Here is a 23,891-nt window from a genome sequence, read left to right as displayed (position 1 = left end):
TGTGACATGGCTGCCCCAAGCCGGGGTACCGAGTCGAGATTTCTTTACTGGCATGTAGCCCTTGGAAGTAATTCAAATCAAGGGCAAGGAGATGGCAGTGGCTGCTGCCTTATCGAGAATGGGGGAGAATAAGCTTTGTTCAGGAGCGTCCATGAGACCCCTTCATACACAGGGCCAGCTCTAGGGTTTTTGCCACCCCAAGTGGCAAGAAAAAAAAGCTGCGATCGGCGGCAGCTCCACTGCGCCGCTTTCTTCTTCGGCGGCAATTAGACGGCAGGTCCTTCCCTCCGAGTGGGACCGAGCGACCCGCTGCTGAATTGCCGCCGAAGAGCTTGACGTGCCGCCCAAGCACCTGCTTGCTGGGCTGGTGCCTGGAGCCGGCCCTGTTCATACACCAGTTTAGCGCTGGGGGCGTGATGCTGGCAGGCCAGGTGCCAGCTGCTGCCCAGGCTGCAGGCAGTAGCTAAGAACTGACACCCTCGTAGCTGGAGACCAGACCAGGTCACCTGTGTGCTAGTTTTGCTCAATATACGGATTAGTCCTACAAGAAGGTATTGAGTGGTTAGACTCTGTGAAATGTGTGCACCTTGCTGCCTGCAGGGAACTTTCTGAGAATGTGGCTTTCCAGGCACTGAGGAAATATCTGCCTTTGACTTTATCACTGTGAAAATGTTTGCTCTTAACTTGTGAGCCCAGGCACAGGGATCACCTCTCTGCCCCTCCAGGACTATCAACAGCAGATGGGCTGTCAGGGAACATCCCAATACAAAGGCTTGGCCAATGGCCCTATCATAGAATCGGAAGGGACCTCAGGAGATCATCTAGTCCAATACCTTGCTCAAAGCAAGATTAATCCCTAAATGTGCCCCTCAAGGATTGAGCTGACAACCCTGGGTTTAACAGGCTAATGCTCAAACCACTGAGCTACCCCACCCATGGGCCTGTAAACTGAATGACGGCACAGAGACACAGCACAATTTCCCACATCTTCCCCATTTGAACTCTGACAGAGCTAGAGACCTCAGACTGAAGCCAGAGATCCCCAGGGGTAAGCTCCTGGGGGTGCCATTGTTGTACTCAAAGTACTATACAGGATCTTTTCAGGGGGATTAAGGCAAAACGCCACATTTATTAGTAATACAGGTATCAATTAATACTCTATGATATGCATATGAGATATATATCACAGTCATGCATACACACACACACACAGACACAAACACACTTGTCTTGCTGTTGTTACCAACTAGTTGCTCCCCTTAACTGCACTGGCCAGGTGAGTTAGATGGGGGAGGGGTGGAGCCGGGCTTCTGCCGATGCGGATCGATGCTCCGATGGTGACAAGACGAGACCCGGGGTCCTTCTGCAAGACACCTTGTATTTATAGCAGCTTCCCTCTTATGCAAATCTAGACCAGATTCAAAATCTGGGTCTGTGTCCCTTGGTCTGTGTGCTGCTTTTCTCTGGGTGTTGTCCCAATGCTGCTCAAAGAGGGTGTTTTCTAAAGAAGGTGTTTGCTTCTAATCCCTGAGGCCATCAATATGTCTGCTCTTCTTTATTGGGCCCACTTGACAAGTTGTATTGTCCTTTGCTCTGGCTCCCATTCCCTCTTCAACTGTTGTAGCTGTCTGGAGGTGGGTGTCTTCCAAGCCTCACTCATTCACACCTCATTTAGTCAATAGGGCAATTGATTACAGAGTGGGGGGAAGATCTTATTCTACTTCTAGCAAAAAGGCACATTTTTTTTTACTTTAACTATACTATCCTTAGGGGCTATAACATTTGATACAAAGTTTTCTACCAATTTTCTATATAGGGATCTAATACAAAGTTGTATGAAAATAAAGAGGCACAATGCCAAGTCATATGAAATACAAGATAACATCATGCCAGATGCAATGTCATAAAGATACTTAATACAGAAAGATACTTAATACAAAATAACACAATGCAACGTTATAAAGATTTATAGAGATAGTTAATACAGAGATTTCTCTACACCCTGAAACACACTTTGAATTGACAGATCACAACAACTCTGGCATTCTGCAACGCATCGGTGTGTCTATGTTGGCTAGTTTTAACCTGTCAATAACTCTCCTATTTCTTTCTCCTAGTTAACAAACATTTAGCTACGCCATGTCTGCACTATCAGGTATATTGGCAAACCAATGGGCGGCAAGTGAACCCCCCCACTTTGGGGAGGCTAGCCTGCTGGCCCCACTCATTCCGCTCAAGGCCCTGCCCCCCGCATGCTGGAGCCCCGAAACTCCCCCCCCATAACAGGAGGAGTCTTGAGCCCTCCCTCTGATGACCAGAGGAGCCCCAGCTCACCTACCCCAGCCACCCTGGGCCAGCCCCCCCAGAGCCCCAGCACTGGGCCGAGCGCCACGCCAGGCGGCTCCCCCTGCAACGGGCTGAACTGCCCCCCCCCCCATGGAGCGCCACGCTGGGCCAGCCCCAGTGCCGCCAAGTCGAGCCGACCACCCCGGAGTGCCGAGCCTCTCTGCCCTGCCCCTCACCTGAGCGAGCTGGACCCTCCTGAGCCAGCAGTCCCAGTGCCCGTCCGAGCTGTCTCACTCCCCGCCAGACCCCTGCCCCCGAGGAGAAGTGACGTGGGGGCGAGCAGCAGGGACCGTGGGGGGGAGGTGGAGTGAAGGTAGGCAGGTGGCAGCAGCAGCAGGCAGTGGGTGGGGGGGCCTCAGAGAAGGGGCGAGGCCACTGCTACCCAGGTGTCCCTTGGGGGCAGCCTATTACACTTGCTGCCCATGGGCAGAACTGTGAACCCCCCCCCCCCCCGAATGATATATGTGGTAGTGTGCACAGCGCTATGGCAGCAGGAGAGCTTCTCCCACCGACACAGCTACCGCAACTCCCTGGAGGTGGTTTAATTAAGTTGCCAGGAGCGCTCTCTCCCATCAGCGTGGAGCAACTACACGAGTGATCTCCCAGCAGCACAGCATTGGTACAGGTCTCTAGTATATACAGCCAGAGTATATTACAGGACTGGCTACAGGTGTTGTCTTTGGCATAAGATCTAGGGTACCAATGGATCTGGGGTACGTGACTGGGCTCTCGGGACTGGAAGCAACCTGAACGTGGTGTGATTTTTGGTGTGACCTTTTATCCCGAAGTTCAGTTTGTCAAGGTGGCAAGACAGACTGGAGAGTCCAAGGGAACTGTCTGTGACTCCATGGTCAGACTGGGAGAGTGATCCAGGAGTTCACACTTGTTATTGGCTTGGTGAAATCTTGGTGAAAGCTGTGGGTGTCTGCTCTGTTTTCTGACAGTCTGCCCTGAGGAAGGCACTCACGGTGGTGGGCCACTCCGGACAGCATGACACGTCACCCCACTCTCCCACATCATGCTAGTTACATGTGATCCCTGTCCCATATCACAAAGAACCTTCGCTGGAAAATCAGGACAGGGAATAAAAGATTCCCCCCTTAGAAGTCCCTCTAGGTGGGGAGTGCCCTCTTCCATACCCTGCCAGAGGGGAACGCCAGCTCCTCTCCCACTTCACATCAGCCCCACCCAGGACCACTCTGCAGGAAGGTTTGTCTGAGGCTGCAGAGCAGGGCTCTGGTGAGCTCTGAGTCTCCCTGGCCTCTCAGTTTGTCCCCCAGCAGCCAGGAGGCCGTGATATCCCCAGCCCAGCCACTCCTGCGGCCTCCCACACTTCTGCTTTCTCATAGAGACTGCCAGCACCCACAGGTTTCTGCAGTAGAGGGCTGGGGGAGTTGGAAGTGGAACATTCTTTCAGTTCAAGTGCATGTAGAAGAAAGCTGAACAGGAGAAAATGCCAAGACTGGGGGGTGGGACGGGCAGTCCGCAGCCAGATCTCTAAAGGTTCAGCACCCAACACGATCAGCTCTTTGGAAAAAAGGTCATTAAAATCAGGCAACTGGCAGGGAGGGGAGCACATGGGAGGTTAATGGGGCACCTGCACCATCAGGTTATGGGGGCACCATGCCAGCCCTGGTGGGTTATGGGGGCACCGCACCAGCGGGTTATGGGGGCACCATGCCTGCTCTGGTGGGTTATGGGGGCACTGCACCAGCCCTGGTGGGTTATGGGGGCACCATGCCAGCCCTGGCAGGTAATGGAGGCACCATGCCAGCAGGTTATGGGGGCACCGCACCAGCCCTGGCAGGTAAGGGGGGCACCGTGCCAGCAGGTTATGGGGGCACTGCACCAGGCCTGGTGGGTTATGGGGGCACTGCACCAGGCCTGGTGGGTTATGGGGGCACTGTGCTAGCAGGTTATGGGGGCACCGCGCCAGCCCTGGCGGGTTATGGGGGCACCACGCCTGCTCTGTTTGGCTGGGCTGTGTTGTGTTATATTAGGAGCCCCGAAACTCGAAACTCCAAAGCGCTGCCACAGGAGTGCTCCCGTGGCCATGAGCGGCACCAGAGTTTCTGGCACCCTAGGCAGAATTTATGGGGCAGCATTTTGTGTGCTCCCCAGGGGGCGCGCAGGAGCTTCTGGTTCCGCTCCCATCGTGCCGTCGAAGAAGGACCCTCTGCTGAAATGCCGCAGGCAACAGCGGCAATCACTGAGCTGCTCAATTGCCTGTCGCTGTTTTCTGCGGCACGTTGGCAGAAGGTCCTTCTTCAGCAGCACGATGGGAGCGGAACTGGAAGCTCCTGTGTGCCCCGGGGGGAGTGCACAAGATGCTGCCCCCTGAATCCTGGCGCCTGAGGGGACCGCCTAGGGTCGCCTAATGGAAGCACCGGTCCTGCCCGTGGCAGCGCTTTGAAGTGTGAGTGTGGTCGCGGCGCCAGCGCCGGGGGGAGAGCTCTCCCAGCGCTGCAGGTACTCCACCTCCCGTGGGGATTAGCTTACAGCGCTGGAGCCGCACTCCCAGCACCGGGGCACTGTTTACACTGGCGCTTTGCAGCGCTGTAACTTGCTGCGCTCAGGGGGGTGTTTTTTCACACCCCGAGCAAGAAAGTTGCAGTGCTGTAAAGCACCAGTGTAGCCAAGGCCTTAGCAACCTAGGCTCTTCCCAGCCCTGCCTGGGCTGGTCAGCACATGGGGCCCTGCTCTGGGGGGGAAGCCAGAGGCCTGGTGCTGGAGCTGTGGTGTTCAGTGCTGCTCGCACTAGGGCCGAGCGTGACCTGCTGGGTGCGCTGAGCTTAGCTGTTTGCAAAATAGGTGACTGACAGTCCCCCTCCCATCCCGAGGCTCCAGCTCAGCAGTTACATTACTGCTTGGCTACACTCCACACTCGTCACAGCAGTGACTGGACTGCAGGGCTCCAGCTCAGCGGAGGGAGCGGGAGGGGCACTCATCCTGTTCTCCTCCGGTCACATGAAAACAGGAGACTTTAGCTCTCAACGCTGCATCCCTTGTGACAAATTCTCAAGAGTTAGCACCACCCGGCAGCCGGCCCATTGCTGACTACAGCAGAGCCGCAGAGGTGCCCAGCCCCTCGGGAAGGTGTGAATTTGAAATGTTCCTTAACTCTGCACAAAACGCGCCGGTTCTTTCCGAAGTCTGCAGCTGGACACTGGCTTATTACAGCTTTGACACTTCACTGTGCGAAGGAAAACGCCGCTTGTAACCATCTTATTGAAAGGGCAGAATACAGACACACTTTGCTCACCCCCTCAAACCCTGTTGGGTACGTTCCCCATTGCCAGGGCTTTACCCCTAACCCAGCGGGGCTGGGTCCTGCCCGCGGCCGGCTGATCGCCGCTGCCCGCTGCACACGAGGGGCGCGGCTGGCCGCGGGGGGGGCCCTGCGCTGGCTCCGGGCTCGCGTCACGCTGCCGGCGGGCGGATCCGGCGCGGCGGGGGCGGGGCGGGGCCAGGCGAGCGGGGCCCCGCGGGGGGGGGAGGCGCAGACCGGGACCCAGGGCTCGGCTCGGGTGCAACACGTGCGCGGCCCCGCTGGGTCATGTGACCGGCTCGTCACGTGCCCTCCCGGGGATTCCCGCGGGGCCAGGGGCGCTTTCATCCGCACGCTCCACCGCCTTGAGGCAGCGACCAATAGGAGAGAGTCCGGCCCCGCGCCTTGGCCAATCAGAAGGCGAGGGCGGGGCCGGCGGCGGGAGCGGGGCTCGGCCGGCTCTTGGGCTGCAGACGCTCGGGAGCCGCCGGGGCCGGGCCGGGTTCGTGCGGAGCAGCCGCAGGTGTGGACGGGCCGGGGCCGGGCCGAGCGCCCTGCTCCCCAGGGGCTGCCCGTGGCGGGGGGCTGGGAGCCCCGCTGGGGCCGGCGGGGGAGGCTGCGGCGTGGCCGGGCCGGGCTCCCCGTTCCGGCCCCTCCGCGCCCCGCGGGGGCCGGGGCTGCTGGGGCCGGGTCGGCACATGGGCCCTGCTCGGGGGGGCGGGACAGAGGCCGGGGCCGGGGCTGCTGGGGCCGGGTCGGCACATGGGCCCTGCTCGGGGGGGCGGGACAGAGGCCGGGGCCGGGGCTGCTGGGGCCGGGTCGGCACATGGGCCCTGCTCGGGGGGGCGGGACAGAGGCCGGGGCCGGAGCCGGAGCCGTGGTGCGCAGTGCAGCTCGCCCGAGAGCCCAGCGTGCCCTGCTGGTGCACTAGCCCGGCGCTGGGTGGCTCCTGCGGTGGCAGCGCCTTGCACTGACAGGGAGGTGCCCAGCGCCGGGCGCCCAGCGATGCCAGCACTCTGCAGCGCACACGCCGGCTTCTGCACCAGGGGACCTGAGTTCTGTTCCTTGCTGGGGACCTGAGCTAGCTCTGTGCCTCAGTTTCCCCTTCTGTAGTGGTGCTGGGTGCTGCCCTTCCCCAGGGTTGTGTGGCTTACTGGGTGGTGCTGCCTGGGCGCGACTCTTGCTGGTGGCCTGTCTTCTCGTGGCTATCGAGGTCATGATTCATATCCCAGTGTGATGTGTGAGCAAAGAGACAGACTCATGTGACTAGCCCAGCGATGCTGCCGGGACCCTGGAGCACCTGCTTGGTGTCTCCTATCCTATCCCTAGTGGGCACGCTCTGCCTCTCCCTGACCCGCTGCACCTCGCTTATCTTGGGGTGGGTTTGACCATGGTCTGTGTGGATGACATGGTGCTGGCCTCCTCTGCGAGGGCCCATGGCCCGGCCAAGTCTCCATGGCTAAAGGAGGTTGGATGTAAGTAGGCAAACGAGCGAATTAGCCATTGCACTAGGAATCAAGGGCTTTCTACCCTGCCATGGCTAGGGAAGGACAGCACTATCTTCTCCCCACACTCAGGCTTCCCCTCGCTAGATCCCAGTAAAATCCAGAGCCGTGTCTCCACCAGGAGTTTGGGCTAATGCAGGCAGCTCTCCTCGTACTGCTACACCCACTGGGCAGTGAAGACTCCCCAAGTCCCTTCCCTGTTTGGTGGCTGTGCCCTGGCTCAGTGGGCCTGTCATGCCCCTGGCCTGTGGATGAGCTGCCTTGGACTGGACCTGGAATGGCCCAGGCAGTTTGCTGTGAGGCCGAGCTGTGTGACCAGCATTTTCTGGAGCAAGGGTGAGATGTGTTGAGGGACTCAGCTGTTTGCACTGGGCTCTGACTTCCATCTTTCTAGTTTTGCTTCCCCATCTGGCTTCCCCTCCTCTGTCATGAGGTTTTGTTTCCTTCACAGCCAGTAGAAACCGGGTGCAAACTCGGCCATGTGAGTGAAGTAAGAGGAATTGGTGTAGGCAACCCTCTGCCCCCAGCTCCAGTGCACTCGCTAGGATCTTTATTGCATGCATGGACAGAGCTCTACATGAGCTGTGAACACCATGTGCTACTTTCCCTGTAAATGCTGTTACAGGCCTCTCTGAGCTGAGGGCAAGGGGCAGCGCGGGTTAGGGAGCGCAATGGGACACTCACAAGCAGGCTCCTTTGCACAATCTAGGAGGGCACGTGGTGGCGTGTCCAGAAAGAACGTGTATCTAGGGGTGGAAAGCAGCAGTGGGGCGAGGGGAGAGACAGGAAGGTCCTTTGCTTGTGTCTGCGTCATGTGCTCACGGGAAGGCACTTCTGGGCGTGCTTGTTCTGAGAGGCGCGTAGCCCTCCACAGGTGGGAATTGACCCCTACCCTGGGGAGGCATTATCTCCTGGCAGATGGGGAAACTGAGGCCGGGGGAGGGAACTTGTCCCTGGTCACCCAGCAGGTCAGTGGTGAGCTGGCAATGGGAGATGGGTCCTGGCACCTAGCTCAGTGCAGGGAGGCTTCTTTCCTGCTAGAGCCATGGGAACTGGGACAGTCCCAGGGATTGCAAGGAGCTGAAGTTCAGCGCGTGCCCTGTTGCCACCATGGGTTTTTGAACTCTGCCCAGAGCCAGACCTGCTTTGCTGCCCCTTACCAAGCTCCCAATGTCTAGGGGGCTCAGAAGGGATTGGGAGCCAATTTGGTCCCCAGCTCTGCCACTGACTAGCTGCCTGAACTTAGCCCACTCGCAACTCCTCTCTGTGCCTCAGTTTCCCCATGTGTAAAATGGGACTCCCCCTTCTGTGGCTGGTGCTGCAGTTCGTCAGTGCAGCCTGTCTCGGGGTGGGGTGAGAGATGCTGTGAAAGGCTGTTGAGCCGCCAGGCCTCGCACTCGGGCTCGGTAATAACATCGGTGATGAGCAGGGCGGGGGGGGGGTTAGTTAACCACACCGTCACCCAGAGCCTCGCACCCAGGCCAGGAGGCTGTCCCCATGGTGGCTGCTCTCCCACAAGTGCTTATTGCCCCTGTCTGGCTGTGACCTGCCTCTCCTGCCTGCTGACCAGCGCTGGGCTGGAGGTGGGGGGAGCCAGAGCCAGACTCCCAGGCCTGGCTGGCAGGCATGGGAAGCGTGTGGGCGGGGGGGTGGGAGCGAGAGCTCGTGTGCGTCTGCCCCAGGCTCTCTAGGCTGAGCTGGGTGCTGGGGGCCAAGGGTGCAGCGTTCCAGGGGCAGAGGGGGACTTGTGGGGTGAGAGGCTCCGTGCCAGGGGTTGCTCTCCTGGGGGGGCGATGGGGATCTGGCCCTGATTTGCCCCGTGAGCAAACACTGAGCTGTCTACATGGCAGCACTGTGTGTGGGGGGATTGGGGGGGAAACAGGACAGAACTGCCTCTGCTCCACCCAGTGCTGGGGGGCTGTAGTGCCCCCAGCAAGCTGAGCCGTGCCCCGTGGGCTGCGGCATGAGGTGAGGGCCACGTGCATCGTCCTGCACCGCCAGACGATGCTATCGGGGAGCTGCGGCTGTGGGTTGCATCTCGTGGTTACAGTGCATGAGGCGAACGCTGCTAGAGACGTATGCAGCCGCTGGGGCCCGGAGCCAGGTGGGGGGCAGGCACACGTCTCCATGCCCATGGGCAGGGGCCAGGTGAGACGCCCCCTCCTCCCCCCCCTCGATAGAGGCAAGCGAATCCTGATCTCTGTCTCAGCAGGGCTTCGCGGGGGTGAGGTGGGGGGCGAGGAGAGCCCGGGGGGCCCCTGTGCTTTGCTGATGGGTGGGGTGGCTGGGAGCAGGATGGGACAAGGATTCCCTGGCTGCGTGGAGTGAAACTCCTGCGGCTCTGGTGGGCTGGCAGGGGGTGGGGGCGTGCTCTGGGCAGCGCCGGAGCCATGGGACGATCGTCAGGCCTGGCCCAGCCAATGCTGGGGCTCTGGTTCAGGATCGAGAGCACGAATCATGGCTCCGGCCAGGCCTGCTCAGCGCTGTCCCACACCACACCCCACTGCCTGTTTCTGGGGGGCTTCCTGGGGAGGGGGGGGTGAGCAACACCTGCCCACTGTTCAGGGCTCGTCTCTTGAATTTGGGCAGGTGGAGATGTGCTCCTCCTGACTCAATGGGCACTTGGTTCTGCCTGCCGTTGGGGGCGCTGTGAACACAGTGTGGGGGTGTGTGATTTCCAACCCCCCCAGGAGGGCAACTTGCAGCCACCCCTCCCTGCTGGCAGGCGTATGGGTGTGAGCGCTTCCCTGGGCCACAGCAGCGCTACAGGAACGTACTGAGCTGTGTGCCCCCCCCCGCCCAGCACACTGCCCACCCACCTGCCCTCTCAGCACCTCCCTACAAAGCCTGCCTGCCTGTGGGTCTGTACCATGGTTACACGTGGGACCCAGCCTAGCAGGGCCCGTGGCTGAGTGGCAGTGGGTCCAGTTCACCCCGGTGTGACTCCAGAGTCACCTGCAGCAGGCAGGGCGTGTGGCTAGCCCCTTCCAGCCCCAGCGTCCCAGAGCAGAAGGAATGAGCTGGCCGGCCCCCCCCGGCCGAGGTCATGGGCCTCGCCTGCTCACAGCGGGGTGGGAGAGGGCCGTCAGGGCGGGAATCGGATTCCAGAGGCCTGGCTCTGTGTTCTGAGCACTGGCCTGCACTGCTCTAGCTCAAAGGGGCTGTGAAGCCTGGGGGAGGAGGGGGCAGATGCGTCTGGGACAGGCCCAGCTGCTTCCTAAGCTGCTGTGCCCTGATACACGGCTCACGTTTCCGCCTCTCTGCTGCAGCCGTGTTTCTGCTGGCCTGCGGCCAGATCCCCAGAGGAGCCGCAACGCCGGGGGAGGGAGCCAGGCTGGAGATCTGGGTGGAAGCTCTTATCGGCCTGGACTTTGGGCTGTGGGGCTGGTTTGGTCACTGATCCCCTCCGAGGGCTGGTTCCCAACAGCGAGGGGGCGGAGGCTGCGTGCCAGGACCTAGCCCTCTCCAGCTGAACCCTCATCACGCCAGCAGCTCTGAGCAGAGTAAGGCAGCTGGGCAGCCTGCAGGGGCTTTCCCCGGGCGCGGTTGGGCACTGTGGGATGGGCACGAGGCAGTGTTACAACAGGGGTAGGTGCAGTGCTGGTGGGTTCCAGCTGGAGGGGAGCGGGAGGGACAGCTGGTGTGACACCGCACCTGAGCCACAGCCCCCACCCCCAGTGCTGGGACCCGCTGGTCCAAGCAGCCGCTCAGTGAAGCCGCGGTGTCACCGACACAGCCAGGGCCCTCACCTAGAAGCAGGCTGGTGCCAGAGAACAGCTCTCAGAGGGGGGCCCCAGTTGGGGCAGTGGCCTGCTGCGTTAGGCGGGGAGGTGGTGCTGGTGTTGTGGTTGCTTTTGTGCAGTGGGGTCTTCTGGTTCAGGGATGGGGGCAAAGGTAAGTACTTACCCCCACTTTACAGATGGGGAAACTGAGGCACAGAGGCAGGGGAGTGACTGCTTGTCTCTGGTTGCACAGCACTTCGGGAGCAGAGCCAGGGACAGAACCCAGGAGTCCTGCTTCCTTCCCCCCAGCTTTGTCTGGGGTTCTGCCGAGCCCCACAGCCAGCTGGCAGCTCAGGGTTAAAGCCAGGTGCCCCAGGAGATGTGGTGGGGTGAGGCGGCTGAGCAGCTGTTGGCTGGTCCCTTGCAGGTTCTCGCCCAAGGATGTGGTCTCTCCTGCCATTGTGGCTGGCGCTGTCCGGAGCAGTGGCCTCCCTGCGGTGCCCCGATGGGCAGCTGTGCCAGGAGCTTGACGTCTGCTGCCAGGATCCCGGAGGGGACGGCTACACCTGCTGCTCCCCATCTCTGGTGAGTGTCTGTGTCACGTCCTGGGCGAAGGCTGGAGGGGTCGCTATGGGTGGTGAAGGTGTGTCTGCCTGGCATTTGCCCTTCCCGTGCCACTGGTGGTGCCCCCCACCCCCCTCAGTGCAGGCCTACTTTGGCCTGTGTAGAGCAAGCTTGCTGGATCTCTGACCAGTGCCCGAGACGCTGCACAGGCTGAGCTGCTCTGGTGGCTGGGGGCAGCGAGGCTGAGGAGTGTGGAGGGAGTCGCTCCTGGGGACGGGAGGAAGGGCTTGGATTCGGGGGGAGCATTGTCATAACCCAGATCCCCGGCGGAAGCTGTGTTGCAGAACCTGCCTGTGATTTACTGCCCTGCTTGCCTCATCCACTGCCTCACCCCGGCCTGCCGGGAAGCTGTGGTTAACCCTCCCGCACCATGTGCTGCAGCCCTTCCCCCATGGGGTACAATCCAGTCCCTTTGTGCCCCCTAGGGCAGCCTGGGCCCACTGTCTGGGAGTGACCAGGACTCCCTGCCCTGAGCTGTGCGTGCTGGGGGGCAGCGCCTGGTGTAGACACAAGGGCTAAAACCCCCACCAATAATGGGTAGAAACTGCCGAAGCTCAGGGGTCTCCTGCCCCGTCGCAGCTGCCCCAGGCAGAGCTGGGCCCCCAGCCGGGCCAGCCAAGGGGAGGGGACCTGCCCGCCAGCACCTTTCTGGTGGCAGTGGTGCTGAGCGTGGAAAGCAGACGTGTCTGTGCCCGGTGCCTGTCCCAGTGCAGGCTGTACACCTCCCCCACTGAGAGCCTGGGGTGGGATCTGGGGGGGTTTGAGGGTCTGCCCAAGGCACTTTAGTCTGACTGCCTCTAAGCCATGACGCAGTCCCTCACCTCTGACCAGGAGCCAGCAGGTGGTTTTGGGAGCCATTGTGCTTTGGGCCCCTGCACTGCATCCCCCTCACCCTCTGTCTCCTCCACCAGGGCTCCCCGCACTCCCTGCCTATGACCCAGGCCAGCAGTGTGGCCAAGCCTGCCGGGACCATGTGCCCCGATGGTACCCAGTGCCCCGCGGAATACAGCTGCCTGCGCACGCCGGCCGGCTCCTTCAGCTGCTGCCCATTGTCGGAGGTAAGCACCTGGCCCGGGGGTGGGGGCCTCCAGCTTGTACTTGGGACATGAGCGGCTGTACCCACAGTCCCATGGGGGACTGCCAGGCTGGGCCATTCTCCCCAGATAGCTTCCTGGCCAGCTGCCAGGCTGGTTGAGGCCCTGCCTGTAGACAGTGTGGGGGAGAGGTCTCCCCTGGTGGTCAGTGGAAATCCCGTCCATCCAGGGCATAGTTACACTGTGGAACTCCCTGCTGCAGGCTGTCACTGAGACCAAGAAGGGATTGGCTGTTTCTGTGGGTCCCAGGGACATCTCATGTTGTCACCGTTGCTGCTAGCACAGACGGGAGCCCAGACCTCCTCCTTCGGGGCTTCAGCCCAACTCTGATTAGGATGAGGCCTTCCTGGAGGGCCAGATTATCCCACACCTACTACCGTGGGGCTTCTTGGTTCACCTGGGGCTGGACCGTGCTGGAGACAGGACATGGGGCTGGCTGGCCCATGGTGCCCATGTGGGAGTAGAAGGCATGGGGGGCGGTACAGTGCTGGGAGTTACCGGCTGCAGAGTGGATTGTAGGGCACGGCTGTGGCTCTCCCCTGGTCCTGATCTCCTGCTTGGCCAAGGGCTGGGTGTTTGCCTTTGCCCCCTCCCCCAGCCCAGGACAGCCTGGTGCTGCCCGACTGCGCGCCCTTCCTCCAGTGGAGTGGGCAGCGTTTGTCCTGGCCTGGGAGAAGCAGCCCTTCTCCAGTGCTTAGAACTGGGGGTCTCAGGACCCCTGAGTTCTGTTCCCCATTCTCTGCCACTGAGTCCTGTCACCTCATCGTGCCTCAGTTTCCCCATGTGGAGGGGATACTGTTGGCATCCAGGGGTTGGAGCTGCTTGGTGCTGGGTGTCCATCTGCCTTGGGCGCATCCCCGTCGCTCATGTGGCTGCTCCTGGCCCGTCGCCTGTCCCGGGATTCAGGGTGCTGGGATATGCTGGCTGTGCTGCCCAGAGCCATGTCCTCTGTCTCTCCTCAGGCCATCGCCTGCGCCGACAGGCATCACTGCTGCCCCCAGGGGTCCCACTGCAGTGCCGATGGCAGATCCTGCTTTGTGCTCCCAGGTATGGGGCCGGAGGTGGGGTCGGGGGGGACCGACATGACCTTCGGGTGTCCTGGGCCCCTGCGTCTGAGCATGGATGCTGTATGGCACAAGGGGACCCTGTTGGAACTGACAGCCTCTGCCTCTGCCCCTGGTCTGGTGCCGACCGGGCTCTGGCCAATGCCAGGAGCTCATGACCCCCTCTAGCCGCCACGCCACATGCCTGGCTGCACTGATGCAGGAGGGCTTGGCTTCTCGTCCTCCAGCTGTTGGATTGTGGGGGGCAGGGTCTGTAGCAGGAGGTTTCCCATAGTACTGGGGGGCAGGGGCTGATGGATTCCCCTCCCCCAGGTCCCAGTGGGTTTGGACTCCCCCAGGGAGGGCTCTGGAGCAAGAGACTCCAGCTGCCACCTTCTGGTGAGCTGGTGGAGCTGCTTGCTTGCCCGGGTGGTGTCTGCCGAGTGGCTCAGGGCAGTGCTGCCCTGGCTGCTCTCTGCTGAGTGCCAGGCGCTGGCCGTGCTCTTGGCAGGTCTCCCCGCCGCTGGTGCTGTCCAGTGCCCTGATGGTGAATCAGAGTGTCCCAATGAGTCCACCTGCTGCTTGATGCCCACTGGCTCCTGGGGGTGCTGCCCCATGCCACAGGTACCGGATGGGGGGAGGCGTGTGCAGGGAGCCCGGGGCTGGGATATAGGGGACCGTGGGGGAGAAGGGCTGGGATGCAGGGGGCTGTGGGTTGGCTGGGGGGCAGGGCTGGGATATGGGGATCCATTGTTCGGTGGGGAGGGCAGGGGAGCAGGGCTGGGATACAGGGAGCCATGGCTTGGCGGGAGGGGCAGGACTCATATACAGGGGGCCGTGGGTAAGGTTGGTTCTGGGGCAGCTGTGCCAAGCCCAGGGTGAGGCACTGATGTGAGGATGCGCTGGGGGTCGACCTGGGTGCCTTGTAGGTTGAGGTGGGGGGCCAGGTGGAGCTGGCCTGGGGGCTGGCGAGGGAGGGAGCTGGGGAGTTGCTGGCTTCCCTCTCTGCTCTATGCCCCATATCTCTGGCAGGCCGCCTGCTGTGCGGACAAGGTGCACTGCTGCCCTCACGCCACCACCTGCGACCTGGAACATGCCCGCTGCCTCTCAGCCACTGGGGAGCAGCCCCTGGGCAGCAAGGTGCCAGCCTGGAAGCGAGCCTCATGGCAGGAAGTGCCAGGTATGGCATGGGCTGGGGGTGGGGAGCGGTCCCATGGACTGCTTGGCCCCATGCGTGGGGGTCCCGGGGAGCAGGCTGGAGAGGCTGGGCTCCCCGTGTCATGTGGTGTCCTCTGCGTTGGGGCCCCACACTCTGGCTGGAGGAGTGAGTCAGCCCCTTGTCTAGGGGCTGCTGTGCTATGGGCACTGCCCTGGCCTAAACCCCTGCCCCACATCATCATGGAAGACACTCGTTACAGGGCTGCTTGGGCAGCCAAAATGGCCCTGGGATCCTGGGCAGGGCCGGGGGGACGGTGGGGTCTGCTTCCCTTCCTGTGTGCTGTTAGAGAGCGGCCATGCCACCCCCAGAGGTGGCTGCATTGCAGTGGTGGGTGTGCTGTGTACATCCAGTAGGACACCCCCCAGCTGCTCTGTGAAGAAGAGTCGGGTACGGAGATCAATGGCTACCCCCAGAGCTGGGTTGAGAGCTCACGCCATGTGGGGGCATAACCCCTTTGGTAGGAGATGCCTCCAAGCTGCTCCTGGGGCCCTGCCTGCAGGCAGTGCAGAGGCCTGTGGGGTGGCAGGTGCCGTCAGGGCCCTGGTGGAGCAGCCACTGGGGGGTGTTGGTCTGTGCCCCCTGACCTCCCTTCCCCTGCCCTCCCCAGTCTCACATGGCGTCATCACCTGCCCCGACCACCAGTCAGTGTGTCGGGATGGCACCACCTGCTGCCAGCTGCCTACCGGCCAGTACGGCTGCTGCCCACTGCAGAACGTGAGTGAGGATGGGGCGGGCAGGGCAGGACGTGAGTTGTGTGTGTGTCGTCTCCCCCCCCCCCCCGGCATTCTGTGAGCTGCCCGTTCCCTCTGCCCCTCCTACTGTCCTAGGGCAGCCTTGGGATGTCTGTGCCAGCCCCTTTCGGATTGACGCCTGCCCCATGGCACAGAGGTGCTGCCCCTGGGTGGGTTAAACTCAGCCCCCAATACAATGCTGCCCTGGCGGTGATGACGCTCCAGGCCTGTGGAGAGGAGAGAACCAGGCCGGGGGAGGGGAGTGGGCTGCAGGGGCAGGGACACCCCAAAGTGGGCCTCTCACTGCACATAACAGGGCACCTGGCACTCTGCGCCACGTCTCCCAGCGAGCAGCCAGCCAGGCTGCGCTGCCACTTGTCTCCTGCCTTGGGACTGGCACCAGTGCTCTGCCCACGTGGCCGCCTCCCCTGGTATCTGCCCCAGACTGGGCGTGACTCCCACCGGGAGGGATCTTCTCCCTGTGCTGAGCCTTGGGTGCCAGGTTCGTGCCAGGCAGGGCAGGCGGTTTCCCTCAGGCTGCTCTGGGCCATGTCACGGCTCCTGAGGGCCCCTCTCAGAAGTTCCAGGTGTTGGGCTCTGTCCCCAGCTGGTCCCCCCAGAAGTGGCTGCTTTTCAGCACTGCTGGGCGCTGGGTGTGCCCAGGGAAGATGCTGTAGAAATGGCTGGGGCCTAGGGGGCTCTGCCAGCCAAGCTTCCACCTCCTGGCAATGGGCTGGCGGCTACCCTGGTGCCGAGCCCCGGGTGACATCCCCCCCACCCCCGCAGTGGTTGGCTGCCCCAGAGCTGGATTTGGGTTTAACTGGGCACGGGTTCTTCCCTGGCACTTCAGGCTGTGTGCTGCAGCGATCGCCTGCACTGCTGCCCCCAGGGCACCACCTGCGACCTGCACCACTCAAAATGTGCCTCGACGCTGGGCCAGATGCAGCCTCTCACCCGGCTCCTGGAGGCCTCTGAGGGAGGTAGGAGGCAGGGGGAGGGGAAGAGGGTGCTCTGATAATGCCACGGGACTGGGGGCCAGGGACTCCCTCTGCAGTGGGCACTGGAGTGGCACAGCCCCGTGGGAGTGGGGAGGGTGAGCCGGACGCTGCCACCCGAGCTGGGCCCTGCATGTCTCCAGGGATTCCTTGCTCCGGGGCCTCCAGCCGCTCACAGTGTGGTGAGGGCTTTCCGAGGCTGCCCTGGGGCCACCAGCCCCACTGGGCCCCATCCTGTCAGCCCAGAGGAGGGGTCCGGCTCTGACCACTGGGTCTCGCTCCCCAGCTCGAGAGGTTCGCTGCGACGAGCAGACCAGCTGTCCTGACGGCAGCACCTGCTGCAGGCAGAGCACAGGGGCCTGGGCCTGCTGCCCCCTGGTGGAGGTACGGGGAATGGGGGGAGGCATCTCCTAGCAAGGCGGGGCTTAGCCTAGGTCTTGGAGGTTCCTGCTGCCCCACAAGGGGGAGGGACAGACCCTGCCTGGAGCCACTCCGCCCCAGGTGCTGGCCAGCCACCCCTCCTTCTCATACGTACTCCCCACTGCACCCAGCCCTGCCCCCCTCCCCAGATACCAGCCAGCCTGCCCTACACCCCTCCTGCAGCCCTGCCCGCCCCTAGGTGCTGGCCAGCTACCCCTTCTTCTCATACATACCCCCCCCACTGCACCCAGCCCTGCCCCCCTCCCCAGATACCAGCCAGCCTGCCCGCCCCTGGGTGCTGGCCAGCTACCCCTCCTGCTCATATGTACCCCCCACTGCTCCCAGCCCTGCCCCCCTCCGCAGATACCGGCCAGCCTGCCCTTCACTCCCTCCTGCGGCCCTGCTCTGCCCCTAGATGCTGGCCAGCCACCCCTCCTGCTCATCCGTACCCCTCACTGCTCCCAGCCCTGCCCCCTTCCCCAGATACCAGCCAGCCTGCCGTTCACCCCCTCCTGCAGCCCTGCCCCGCCCCTAGGTGCTGGCCAGCTGCCCCTTCTAAGCTATAGGCGCCCCCCCCCCGGTGCTGGCCGGCCACCCCCTCCCCCTGTGCAGGCCAGGGGCCCAGAATCACTGACTCTCCTATATGCTAATAAGCTCTCCCCCCGCCCAGGCCGTGTGCTGCCTGGACCACGTCCATTGCTGCCCCAAGGGATACACGTGCGACCCGGCGGAGGGCAGCTGCCAGCCGCCCGCTGTCTCCGTCCCCTGGCTGGAGAAAACCCCGGTGCGAGTGCGAGCGCCCTCCAGGGGCCGAGATGTGCAGTGCGACCAGCAGACCAGCTGTCCTGACGGCAGCACCTGCTGCAGGCTGAGCACAGGGGCCTGGGGCTGCTGCCCCTTGGTGGAGGTGGGTTGGAGCACGGGCTACAGGACGCGGCCCTGGGGTGTCTCCTGTTGAGGTCGGCTGTGGGTGCAGGGAGGGGCTCGGTCAGTGAACACGTTTTTGGGAGCAGGGGCAGCTGGGTAAGAGCTGCCCTTGCTCCCCTGCCTGCACCATGATCCTGCCCCAGGGGCCCTCCTGGAAGGCAGAGCAGGGCTGGGACTCCTCTGTGTAATTACCAGCCCGTAGTGGGGAGGGGGACCCTGCTCCAAACCCCTGGGGTCTCTGACTGAGACAGGACATTGTGGGTTATGGCTGAGGGAAGACCAGAGGACAAGGGGAGAGGTGGGGCTGCAGGTCATGTCATACATGCATGTTGTCTCCTCCCCCCGCCCAGGCCGTGTGCTGCCTGGACCACGTCCATTGCTGCCCCAAGGGATACACGTGCGACCTGGCGGAGGGCAGCTGCCAGCCGCCCGCTGTCTCCGTCCCCTGGCTGGAGAAAACCCCGGCGCGAGTGCGAGCGCCCTCCAGGGGCCGAGATGTGCAGTGCGACCAGCAGACCAGCTGTCCTGACGGCAGCACCTGCTGCAGGCTGAGCACAGGGGCCTGGGGCTGCTGCCCCTTGGTGGAGGTGGGTTGGAGCACGGGCTACAGGACGCGGCTCTGGGGTGTCTCCTGTTGAGGTCGGCTGTGGGTGCAGGGAGGGGCTCGGTCAGTGAACACGTTTTCGGGAGCAGGGGCAGCTGGGTAAGAGCTGCCCTTGCTCCCCTGCCTGCACCATGATCCTGCCCCAGGGGCCCTCCTGGAAGGCAGAGCAGGGCTGGGACTCCTCTGTGTAATTACCAGCCCGTAGTGGGGAGGGGGACCCTGCTCCAAACCCCTGGGGTCTCTGAGACAGGGCATTGTGGGTCGTGGCTGAGGGGTGACCAGAGGACGAGGGGAGAGGTGGGGCTGCAGGTCATGTCATACATGCATGTTGTCTCCTCCCCCCTGCCCAGGCCGTGTGCTGCCAGGACCACATCCATTGCTGCCCCAAAGGATACACGTGCGACCCAGCGGAGGGCAGCTGCCAGCAGGCCCTGCTCTCTGTGCCCTGGGCACCCAAGTCTCCAGCTCACATTACTGGTGCCGCCCAGAGCCGAAGTGTGAAGTGCAACCAGACGGTCAGCTGCGAGGATGGGCAGACCTGCTGCAAGAGCGGGATGGGCTCCTGGGCCTGCTGCCATCTGCCAAATGTGAGGGTGGGGAGGGGGACTGTGTAGGTGCACTGCCCACCACTGCGAGGGGCACCGGCGGGGGGTGGAGCGGGGTGAGGCCCTGGCTCCTCACAGCCATGTTTGTGCCCTGTGGCTGGGCTGTGCCCAGCCTCACCCCTTGGCCTGAAGAAGGATGTCTCTAGGGCTTAAAGTGCGAACCAGGACTCCTGGCTCTGGGAGGGGAGTGGGGTCCAGTGGTTAGAGGGGCGGGAGCCAGGACTCCTGGGTTCTCTCTCCAGCTCTGAGAGAGGAGTGGGGTCTGGTGGGTTAGAGCAGGGGGGGCTGGGAGCCAGGACTCCTGGCTCTGGGAGGGGAGTGGGGTCCAGTGGTTAGAGGGGCGGGAGCCAGGACTCCTGGGTTCTCTCTCCGGCTCTGAGAGAGGAGTGGGGTCTGGTGGGTTAGAGCAGGGGGGGCTGGGAGCCAGGACTCCTGGCTCTGGGAGGGGAGTGGGGTCCAGTGGTTAGAGGGGCGGGAGCCAGGACTCCTGGGTTTTCTCTCCAGCTCTGAGAGAGGAGTGGGGTCTGGTGGGTTAGAGCAGGGGGGGCTGGGAGCCAGGACTCCTGGCTCTGGGAGGGGAGTGGGGTCCAGTGGTTAGAGAGGCGGGAGCCAGGACTCCTGGGTTCTCTCTCCGGCTCTGAGAGAGGAGTGGGGTCTGGTGGGTTAGAGCAGGGGGGGCTGGGAGCCAGGACTCCTGGCTCTGGGAGGGGAGTGGGGTCCAGTGGTTAGAGGGGCGGGAGCCAGGACTCCTGGGTTCTCTCTCCGGCTCTGAGAGAGGAGTGGGGTCTGGTGGGTTAAGAGCAGTGTCTTTCAAACTGGGGCGTGACCCAGAACTGGGTTGCAGCAGCTCTGGTCAGCACTACTGACTGGGCCATTAAAAGTCCCGTTGGTGGTGCTGCCGGCTAATACAGGCTAGTGCCTACCTGTTCCAACACCGCGCTGCGCCCTGGAACCGACCAGCAGCTCCGGCTCCTAGGTGGGGTGGGGCAATGGGAGCTGGGGGGTGCCTGTGAGCGAGGGCTGCGTGGAGCTGCTTGCATGCGTCCACCTAAGAGCCAGGCCTGCTGCTGGCCGCTTCCGGAGTGCAGCGCAGTCTGCGGTGCCAGGAAGCTGCTTTAGCACCCCTGCTGCCCCAATCCTCTGCCCCAGCCCTGAGCCCCACCCAAACCCAGAGCCCCTTCCTGCACCCCAACCCCACCCCCACCCCAGAGCCCTGCCCTCCCACTGCCCCAGCCCTGAGCCCCCTCATTCCCAGCCTCACCCCTGCAACCCAATCCTCTGCCTGAGCCCCTCCCAAACCCTTCATCCCCAGCTCGCTTGGGTCATGGGCATCAACCATTTTCTTCAGCTGTGTCCCGGGAAAAAAAGTTTGAAAACCACTGGCTTAGTGGGTGGGGGGAGGGGGCAGGAGCTCTGGGTTCTCTCCCTGGCTGTGGGAGGGGGGAGGGGCAGGAGCCAGGAGCTCTGGGTTCTCCCTGGCTGTGGGAGGGGGGAGGGGTCTGGTGGGTGGGGGGAGGGTCCGAAGCCAGGAGCTCTAGGTTCTCTCCCTGGCTGTGGGAGGGGTGCGGGGAGTGTCCGGAGCCAGGAGCTCTGGGTTCTCCCTGGCTGTGGGAGGGGGGAGGGGTCTGGTGGGTGGGGGGAGGGTCCGGAGCCAGGATCTCTAGGTTCTCTCTCTGGCTGTGGGAGGGGGGAGGGGTCTGGTGGCTGGGGGGAGGGGCAGGAGCCAGGAGCTCTAGGTTCTCTCCCTGGCTGTGGGAGGGGTGCGGGGAGGGTCCGGAGCCAGGAGCTCTGGGTTCTCCCTGGCTGTGGGAGGGGGGAGGGGTCTGGTGGGTGGGGGGAGGGTCCGGAGCCAGGATCTCTAGGTTCTCTCCCTGGCTGTGGGAGGGGTGCGGGGAGGGTCCAGAGCCAGGAGCTCTGGGTTCTCCCTGGCTGTGGGAGGGGGGAGGGGTCTGGTGGGTGGGGGGAGGGTCTGGAGCCAGGAGCTCTGGGTTCTCTCCCTGGCTGTGGGAGGGGGGAGGGGTCTGGTGGCTGGGGGGAGGGTCCGGAGCCAGGATCTCTAGGTTCTCTCTCTGGCTGTGGGAGGGGGGAGGGGTCTGGTGGCTGGGGGGAGGGGCAGGAGCCAGGAGCTCTGGGTTCTCCCTGGCTGTGGGAGGGGGTTGGGGTCTGGTGGGTGCGGGGAGGGTCCGGAGCCAGTAGCTCTAGGTTCTCTCCCTGGCTGTGGGAGGGGTGCGGGGAGGGTCCGGAGCCAGGAGCTCTAGGTTCTCTCTCTGGCTGTGGGAGGGGGGAGGGGTCTGGTGGCTGGAGGGAGAGGGGCAGGAGCCAGGAGCTCTAGGTTCTCTCCCTGGCTGTGGGAGGGGTGCGGGGAGGGTCCGGAGCCAGGGCCTTGGCAGGCTGCTCTGTCTCTGCTCGGTGCCGGCTGACCCCTCTCTCCCCAGGCTGTGTGCTGTGAGGATCACCAGCACTGCTGCCCGTGGGGCTACACCTGCAACCTGGCCACACAGAGCTGTGAGAAGCACCAGGCCAGGCGGGTGCTGCCTGTGGGCCTGAGCCTCTCCGCCTCCCTGCTGCCTGCCAGTCCAGAGCCCAGCAACGATGTGACCTGCGATGCCCAGCACTACTGCCATGCCCACCAGACCTGCTGCAAGGCTGCCACAGGCACCTGGGCTTGCTGCCCCTACTATAGGGTGAGGAACGGGCGTAGCGGGACCCGGGGGAGAGAGGTGCTGGCTGCCCCAGAGCAGCACAGAACCCTGCAGCTCCCGGCTCCGCCGTCTGCCCAGCCCCTCCTGCCTGCTGCAGCCCCTGGACTGTGGGCCCCTCCCAGCTGCTGCCCCCCACCCAGCTGCCTGCTGCGGCCCGGGCCGGAGGTCATTCTAGGGGCTGGGCCCCTGGCAGGGGAACCAGGGGGAGGTTGGCCACTCTGTGACCTGCCCCAGCTGCAGGGCAGCTGCTCCCTCTCCGGGCGACTCCTCTGTGCTCCAGCCCGGCTGCCCCCAGCAGACAGTAACACGCCTCTCGTTTCTCCGCAGGGCTCCTGCTGCTCCGACAAGCGACACTGCTGCCCCTGGGGCTACCGATGCTCCAAGTCGGGCCTCGACTGCAAGCGGCGCTGGCCCCCGCGTTGGGATGCTGGCACCCCCCAGCCCCACTGGCTGCTGTGAGGGCACTTCCAGGCCAACCCAGCACTGAGGAGGGAGTGGGGAATCACTCTGACCCCTGTGTCTGTCTCACTTCCAGCCTTCGGGGCCCTTTTCTCTGGCTGTCCCAGGGCATGCAGACCCTATTCTCTGCAGGGCCTGTCCCACCCAGCCCCCCTGGAGCTACGTATGTGGGCCTAAGCTCCCCCGCCCCCCTTGCTGTGGGAGTTTAACCCCAGATGCAGCAGTGTGGGCGCACGTATCTGGGTGCTTTGTCCTCTGCTCCTATTGCTGCTGCTACCCCCCAAAGGTCCAGTAGGCACGAGGAGTGCCCCTTTCCTGCTGGAGGCTTGAAGGTTAAGGGTCCCCCCTCCCCTGCCTCTAGCCTCTTCTCCTTTTGTGGGTGCCTTGGAGCAGGGCTGGGCCTGGCCAGGCCTTGCTCCCCCACCATGTGGGAGCAAAGGACACTGTAGGGCCAGGGAAGCTGGGCTGCTTTGCTTTCTACAGTCACAGGGGCAGCTGCATCTCCCTCTATTTCCCTCTGGCACTCGGGCCCCTCCCTGCCTCCTGTTGTGCTGGATGTGAAAGCTGGGGCTGGGAAGGCAGCAGGGGCGGGGCGGGGCTGGAACATGGGCTCTGCAGAGTCCAGCTCCTGGTGCCCTCCTGCCCCTGTCCCGGAAGGTGCATGGCCCTGAGCTCCTGCTGCTGGGCACTCGCCCTTAGTCTAGTTCCCCTATTCAGGGGTCTCTGCTGCCTGCCCAGCCCCTGCCCCCCTCCCAGCTGCCCTGAGCCCAGGGCTGGACTGGCACCATGCCCTCTGCTCACCCACTCCTGTGCCTCTTAAGAGTGCCCCACCTGTGGCTGGAGCCTGTGCCAGGAAGTGGGGGCCTGGGGCTATTTGGGCTGAAGTGGCTGGAAGAGAGAGAGAGAGAACCAATAAAGGGTGTGGAGAAAGATGCTGGCATCAATTCTGTCTCCTTCCCTCCACAAAACTTCCCCTAGCCAAGGGGGCCATGCCACCAGCGTGCACATCTGCCTGGACTCCAGGGCCCAGCCTTGCCCTCCCTTCTGTTCCCTGTAACATGCTGGGCCTCCCTCCAGTGCTGTCCCTCCTGCAGCCCCTGGCAGGCAGCTGTGGCCCAGCCAACCTAGTGGGGAGCACCAGGACTGGGACCTTGGCCCAGCTGGGCTTGGGGCTTGGGCCCCTTGCCTGCCCTGGGCAGTGAGTGGGTGCAAACTGGCTGTAGGAGAATAGCACAAAACCACCTGCCAGCCTCCCCTGGGCAGCTGCCAGGTGTTCTGAGGCCAGCTTTGCTTTCCTGTAAATGGGGTCAGAGTTGGGCAGGCTCAGCACCCAGCTGAGCTCCAGAGCAGCACTGCACAGCCCCCAACTGGGTGCCTGCCTCCCCTCCCAGCTGTACCCATCTGCTGGGGGGGCCTGGCTGCTTTTGCATTCCAGCAGGCCCTACCGCCCTGGCACTCATGCTTGGCCTGGGCCCAGCCTGGCCCATGTTGCTGCTATGCAGGGGGAAGGAGCTGTCTGCACGGAGCGAGTGTCCCTCAAACCAGCTGTCCAGGCTGCTCTGCAAAGTGTGGGCCCAGCCCTGGAGCTAGCTAAAGAGCTGGGCCTCGGAGGGGAACCAGGCCTGGC

The 23,891-nt window shown here is 63.2% G+C and overlaps 1 protein-coding gene across 4 annotated transcripts; it reads left to right on the top strand.

Annotated features, from left to right (window-relative positions):
* The first annotated feature begins 6,032 nt into the window (after positions 1-6,032).
* Positions 6,033-23,198, top strand: GRN (granulin precursor). 4 transcript variants are annotated; one of them, XM_030540968.1, is made up of 14 exons: positions 6,033-6,137; positions 11,269-11,426; positions 12,377-12,523; positions 13,522-13,606; positions 14,114-14,226; positions 14,635-14,782; positions 15,429-15,535; positions 16,403-16,532; positions 16,834-16,931; positions 17,638-17,874; positions 18,245-18,481; positions 18,849-19,085; positions 21,539-21,787; positions 22,133-23,198. In XM_030540968.1, the coding sequence occupies exons 2-14, from the start codon at positions 11,283-11,285 to the stop codon at positions 22,262-22,264; spliced, it is 2,064 nt and encodes a 687-aa protein (XP_030396828.1). In that variant the 5' UTR covers positions 6,033-6,137; positions 11,269-11,282; the 3' UTR covers positions 22,265-23,198. The 4 variants fall into 4 exon arrangements, with proteins under 4 accessions (XP_030396828.1, XP_030396830.1, XP_030396827.1 ...); XM_030540967.1 differs by lacking the exon at positions 6,033-6,137 and adding an exon at positions 6,528-7,455; XM_030540969.1 differs by lacking the exon at positions 6,033-6,137 and adding an exon at positions 9,491-10,622.
* Positions 23,199-23,891: the final 693 nt, after the last annotated feature.

Source organism: Gopherus evgoodei, chromosome 23, assembly GCF_007399415.2.
Source record: "Gopherus evgoodei ecotype Sinaloan lineage chromosome 23, rGopEvg1_v1.p, whole genome shotgun sequence".
NCBI lineage: Eukaryota > Metazoa > Chordata > Testudines > Testudinidae > Gopherus > Gopherus evgoodei.
The sequence above is the reverse complement of the archived record's forward strand: the minus strand, read 5'-3'. Positions and strand labels throughout refer to the sequence as shown.

Coding starts and splice junctions, on each gene's coding strand:
- GRN (XM_030540967.1), top strand. CDS start 7,371: ATGAGCTGCCTTGGACTGGACCTGGAATGGCCCAGGCAGTTTGCTGTG. Junction 14,783..15,428: donor CTCATGGCAGGAAGTGCCAG/GTATGGCATGGG, acceptor TGCCCTCCCCAG/TCTCACATGGCGTCATCACC. Junction 21,788..22,132: donor CTTGCTGCCCCTACTATAGG/GTGAGGAACGGG, acceptor GTTTCTCCGCAG/GGCTCCTGCTGCTCCGACAA.